At 44.0% G+C, this 6,652-nt stretch overlaps 1 protein-coding gene across 1 annotated transcript in view; it reads right to left on the bottom strand.

The window, feature by feature from the left end:
- Positions 1–2,969: 2,969 nt before the first annotated feature.
- The window catches only part of pxdn (peroxidasin), a 59,121-nt gene continuing 55,438 nt past the window's right edge, over positions 2,970–6,652 (bottom strand). Inside the window, 2 exon segments of the mRNA XM_079369990.1 lie at positions 2,970–5,591; positions 6,183–6,296. Of these exon segments, the coding sequence (XP_079226116.1) occupies positions 5,451–5,591; positions 6,183–6,296 (255 nt within the window). The 3' untranslated portion in view covers positions 2,970–5,450.

Raw genomic sequence — 6,652 nt, 5'->3', positions numbered from 1 at the left:
GAGGAAACGATGTGTGTGAAAGGAACCACAGATCAGATTCGAATCGGCCCTTGGAGGACTACAGCTTCCATACATGGGGCGTGTGCACTTACCACTAGATTGAATGTTGTTTGAATAACTTTGAGAAAAACGTTATTTTAATCCTGGTTGATTTAATCTCTCATTATTCTCAGCAGAACAAACAATCAGCTTCTCAAGTGGCTTCACATGAACAGTTAGTGCCTGTAAAAACACCTGCATTGTAAACTCAGTGGGCTGTCTGTCAGAGCCAAAAAACACTCGCAGGGAGCCATCTCATGACATTTCCCACCTGCTGGGGGTGACAAGCCGTCGCTGCAGTCCTTTGAGTCCCGGGATGCGAAACCTGTTTTCCCCCAGCAGGACGCCGCTTCCCTCTCTTTCATCCGCCTCGCTCTGGAAATGAGAATGACGTTCCATTAGCGAGGGGAAAGAATTCTCCTCCTTGGCGAGTGAGAGGTGCAATGCAGAGAGCCAATTGCCTAAATGAAATTCCAGTATGTGATGAGTGGGAAGTGAGAGGCTTGATGGGGAGCCAGGACTGTGCAGCTGCAGGCTTGTCTCCTGAAAACACTACGAAGCCCCCCCCCCCAATGTTCTGTCTCATTCTGCAGCCTGCTTTAGGATCTGAAAGTAGTGGATGTAGTGGAGCAGGTCTGGATCTCGGTGAGCTGGGTTGCCTGCGTACATGTAGCTCTAGACACATATATCACTTCCTTACTCACATAATCAAATCGTCTATTGCTCTCCTAAGTAAACAGAGGATGTTGCACTCAAAGCACAGCCTGTTGTCAGTAAGGGAAATCTGTGGCAGATATGGGAACAATCTAGAGGAACTTTGTGTGTGTGTGTGTGTGTGTGTGTGTGTTCATGGTCGTATCTCACAGGAATAGACATAGTACTCTAAACTAAGGTAGTTCCCTTGTTGTCAGGGTGATAATGTCTTTTCCTGCCTAGCTACAAGATGAAGGCTCTTTTATCTGTGCAGCCACTGGAAACCTCATTTCCTGGTCCAGATTTCTTTCCAGAGGAGTCGGACCACTCACCGCCCAGCTGCCAGCGCGGAGTCTGCAGGGAGACGTGAAGAGGATCGAGGGAGGGACAAGACGGAAGGAAAAAAAAAAAAAAAAGTCCTGGGATGGAGATAAGTGGAAGCAGGGACAAAGGGGAACGCTTGTGTTTTGTCAAGTTTACACTTCTGCTTAAATGTTTATAGGAAAGAAGTTCCAAAGTGACTTCAATTGCATAATTGAAGGTGTAAAATCAGAATCTGGGTTGTGCAAATAACACATATGACCATTAGTCTGAAGCATGCATAACTGCTCATCATTAAGGCTCCCAGGCCTCTTCAGTCACTTATATTACTCATATGACAAACATCTTTCCCCCAGACTTCACAGCTGCTTTCTGTTTAGATACACGCTTTAGATTGTGTTGTTCCTCATGTGAAAACTTAACCAGCAGCAGATTGGCACACAAAGGAGAACAAGACCTACAATGTGTCTCAATGTATGTGCTTCCCTGCAGCTTACACTTGCCTTCTTTGCATGAATGAGTATTTTTATTTTAGCTCTAAAAATTGTTGCAAAATACATTACACTGAAAGTTTCAGGCTCTGTCCTTTTTTCTGCAAGCTGATTCGCGGCGCACAACGCCAAAAAAAGTTCAAAACTAATCAGCATTGTTGAGATACTTTCTAAAAAAAAAGGGACGAAGCTTCCCTTCAACCCTGAGAAAGGAAGAAAAACAAACTATCACTGAATCATTCATATTGACGTGTGCACATTAACTTGAATCTACCTTTCAAAAAACTGTCTGATTTATAGACATCTCTTTAACAAGGTTAAGTCATGGGAAAGTATGCATGACTTGTTGGTGACCTGGTTTGGCCATTTATCAAGTAAGAATCCAAACCTGTCTCAAGGGACTGCATCCTTCAGATTGTGCATTGGAAGACTGATTACGTCACAGCATTGCATCAAGGTTGTCCCATATATGGCCAACAAATACAGTATGTCCTCTTTTCTTCTATTCCTGGCCAACGCAGGAGTCATCTGGTGCATTACTTGTGGCCCGAGATTGAGACAAGGCAGAGTATTACACTTGTATAAGAATTTATACTTTAAATACAGTTAAAACAATAGTTCAAGATTTGTTATGCAAGTCATGGTGGCTAGTTCGGTACAGCTACCTGCCTTAGTGACACGGCTGATGCTTACCACCCCAGAAATGGTGGGGTGAGGGTCGTTGGTCATACTGTAAACAAGAACGACTTCTTTCAGTTTGACACGAGAGGTCTACATAGGTTACAAATGATTGGTTCTTCGAAGGATGCTACTCCAGAATTGAGATTAAGTCTTGTGCACTTAAGAGCTTGGAAACTCTGGACAATTGTAACTGCCAATCGTGGCCATTTTGGGCCCGCTTAGTGTCTAGGGGTCTCCAACCTTTCTTCATCTGAGAGCTACTTTGAAAAAATTGAAGTAGCTAAGAGCTACTTGCATCACACCGCTTGCATTTATTGACATCGCACACATCGGCTGACTTTAGCTTTTAGCTAAGCTAAAATTCACATTCACAAGGTCCAAGAAAAAAACATGAATATTTGGCACTTCTTATTGTGCCCTAAACATTACTAATTTACACTTCTTTTTATGGGCCAAATAAATGAATAGAGGGAAAAATGTTTTTACTGTCATCAGATTTATTTTTTTACACAGTTGGTCACCTACTACTGGAAACCTGTCCGCGAGCGACCTCGCCTGAGCTTCCGATGGTCTAAGCAGATGACAATGTTCTTGGCAGTACGTCGCCTAAGCAGAGCTACACCCCTCCAAGACAGCAGCCCTGTTAACATATTCCTCCTCTGAACAGCAGCAACACAAGCAAGATGTACACATGTATGTGATCGCTCTTCAAGACGCAGAAACTACAACGTTGTGACGAGCAGAGAAGCTGAGAAGAAGAAGAAGCTCCCACTGTACTTCAACGGTGGCTTATTGATTTATTTTGACTGTCGAGATGCATACATTACAGTGCAAACCATTCTTTGGCAAACATACAATACAAATGTCATGATAGGTACTTTAATATCCACGTTGACCACTGGTGAAGGGAACAGTGGAGGTAAAGCATGTTCAGTCTTGCAGAGCAGTGCATTCCAATGACACTTTAAGGTGGGAATAAAAAGAGAGGGAACTATTAGAAAAATAAAAAAGAACAAGGAACTAATAAAACCGATATATGAATATGCTCACAGTGCTTTGACAAGCCAAACATTGGGACATTTGCCAAAGTACATTTAAGCCTTTACACACACTCATTCATACACAAAGTTTATGAAAATATATAAAAATACTGAAAACAGTAAAGCAGACACACATAGCAGGAAGTGACTAGGAAGTGTACACACGTGTTGTTTTAGAACTCTCAATCAGGAAGTAAACACAGTTCGACGTAGACCCTGTCGCATGCATTTACACACTTGATATGATACCAATTTACCAGTGTGACTGCCAGCTCCGTAATCCATCAGGAATCTGAACAGAACTTTCCGGAGAGTCTTATTTCTATTTAGTGACAGATGCTCGCTCAGGACGTTACCACATAAAGAAAACAATGGAAAGGAGCGCTGCAGCTGCTTCACTGTAATTAGAAGCAAAGCAAAACAGGAAACATAAATGTGACTCATGTAACACACAGTGCACGGGGTGTAATGAGTGGCATTTGTCCCTGCACATAAAACACATGAATCAGGGGAGTAAATCTGCCTCGCGACAGCAAGATGGTGGAGCTTTGCGTTGATTGACACTGTATCCTGATCATCAGAACCCCTCCCCCTGCCTTACCCTTGCTCCCCCTCTCATATGGCTTCCATTACAGTGGAATGAGGTTCAGAGCGCCGCACACATGCTCTGCTAAAAGACGTCACCCCGCTCTCAAAATCTTTAACATGAGCAAGGAGTGCATTCCTGAACTGTTTGGAAATATCCAAACTCTGTACACACACGGGCAAAAACTTAAAGAGGGAAGAGGGGAAAACAAAGTGGATCCATGATAAAGGAATGCATGCAAGCATGTCCTCGTCTACGGTGAAGCGAGAGAGCTGCAGAAGAAGAGAGTTACGGTAACGATCCTTCAGTTGTGTGCATCCTGTACAATGAAGACTAAACATGAATAAAAACAAGAATCTGTGAGCAGGCCTGAAGGAGAATACTGCTGTGGTAGAGCGAGCAGTACCAAAGGCTGAATCCTGACCTCAATGCAACATTCATACATAGTTTCATAGATAGACGTGCTGCTATGTTGGTTTTGAAGTAATAATCCATACATTTGGCTTTACGAGACTAAACAAAATACTGGGACAAAATTGAGAACATTACAGTGGTAAAAAAAAAGGTGAATCTTTCACTGCTTTCTGAAAGCAAAATGAAACTTGAAAAAGGAGCACAAACAGTGCAAGAAGCCGGTTTGAGTCCTGCAATGGGGAGCGCTGCGCGGCTCCACCTCACTCAAGTTCAGGACACGCCAGCAGAGACGATGCACAAGTTGACTAACAAGTCGTCCACGGAGAGAGGAGCAGGAATCAGTAGACATCTCTTTTGCATCACAAACATTTGTGTAGGGCTTCACATTATCTTCATATGTAAGCATTTGTATACAAAAAGGGAGGAAAGAAACGGAAATACATTTTCATAACATGACATCAAGCACCGTGGATTGAAAGATGAAGTACATCTATTAATAAAAAGTCTCTCTCTCTCTCTTTTTTTTTTTTTTTAAAGGAAACCCTCCTCTCAGTTGTGATTTATCATAAAAGGCATATACTGAGTGTATATAGTTTGCTTGGCATACAAAAGACAATACTTTGAAGGTTTGTATTTAGTGATTAATTCATAATAAAAAGGGGAAAAATAGCACCAGTTTTCGGCATCTCTAACCTGAGAAATTTTGTGAGACAACAAATGGCTGCCGCCTTTTCAGTATACTTCCCTTTCCTGCTTGTTGACGGCGTGTGGCCCTGGGCTCTGTCGACAAGAGTTAATCGCAGGAGAGCAAACCAGGTGGCTGTTTCACTTCAGGAGCCTCAGTTGACTCCGAGCAAGGAGAGGTTTGTTCCTCTTATTTAAAGTCCGCCTATTCACTCGTCAGTCCATCCCCATGGTTCAGATATAAATCCATTTAGTGATTGGTGGCTGGTTGACGATCCAACCCTGCATCAGGCTGTTTGCCCAGGTGGGCAACAATCCAATGTGAATAATAAGATCCCCCACCCTCCCCTGATCAAAGCAGGAAAATTCAAAAAATAACAAAACAAAAAGTGAGGCTGTTGGGTCTGTGGAGGCTGCTGGTGGCTGTGGATGAGCACACCTTCATGAGTCTCATCCTCTCTGGATGTCCACAAAAGTGTGTTTGTCTGGGAGTCCTGAGGGTTATTCGTGGTGGGCTGTTTTTTGCTGCGTAGCAACATGTTGATGTGGGAGGCACATCGGGCAGCAGGAGCCTTTTAGCTTGACGGGCTTTTTGCACTCCACCGGTGGACAAGACTCCACGAAGCACGTCACCTGAGACTCCTGCAGAGGGGCACCGAAGAGAGAACTCGTCAATCAAACCTTTTAGATATGAACAATACGGAGCTGTATATTTTGCGTGCTTAATTTTAAAACTGGTCTCATAACCTGGAGGCATTGAAGGTGCGAGGAAATAAGAACATAAAGCCAAAAAAGAGAGGTGCGCGTTATCAGGTGTAGGAGGTTACAAGTGGATTTAGAGGATCAGAGGAGGTCTGGTTATGCTGCCAGCAGTCGGCATTGACAAAGTGAGAGATAAAGAATGAAAGGAAGAGAAGTGGCCGGCACACACGAACACCGCGAGGAAACACTGGTGCCAGGTGGAGAGAGACACCGAGAGGGGCAGGAGGAGGAGGGGAAATAACATCAGGTGTGCCAGACGGAGAGAAAGTGGGACATTTAAACTGGGCAGACTGCTCATGTTTGAAAGCTTTTGATGGACAGATGGTCTGTGTTCACTGAAGCACAGTGAGACAATTGTATATGCCCAGCTTCTCAGAGTGGGGAGAAATGAGCGGATTAAACACAGCGTGCATGTGTTTGTATGGAGTGTAAACCGTTCGTAGTGTGCGTTGATTTGTATGTTGAACTTACTTTGCATTCACATGTGGTGCAGGAGTCTTTCTTCCACCGCTCTCCGTCTGTGCGCTCTCGTCCCTCCCAGTCAGTGCAGTCAGTCTTACTCAGACGGGCCTCAAGTCTTTTAATCTGCAGAGAAACAAGGACCGGGACGTGATTATTCTGGGTATGTGGACATAGAAACCGTGCGTATAAACACATGTTGACCTTTCTGAATTAAGCTTGGCATCTTTTACACGCACTGTACGTCATCACCAATTCACTTACATTGTGACAACTACTCTGACACGAAGAGGAGGCGGAGCCCCGTGGTCAGCGACCATGTCAGACCTATGGCCCTTCTCTGAGTTTCAGAGCGAAACAGACAGAAGAACTGGAGACTGAATCACAATTTAATGCTCCTTTTCTTAACAAGACAATGCAGTGAGGTGAGCGGGCACCGAAATCAGTGTCCAACCACACGTGTGTATTCAAACTGTTGATGA

This window comes from Symphodus melops, assembly GCF_947650265.1.
Source record: "Symphodus melops genome assembly, chromosome: 19".
Lineage (NCBI taxonomy): Eukaryota > Metazoa > Chordata > Actinopteri > Labriformes > Labridae > Symphodus > Symphodus melops.
This window is presented reverse-complemented; position numbering and strand designations above follow the sequence as displayed.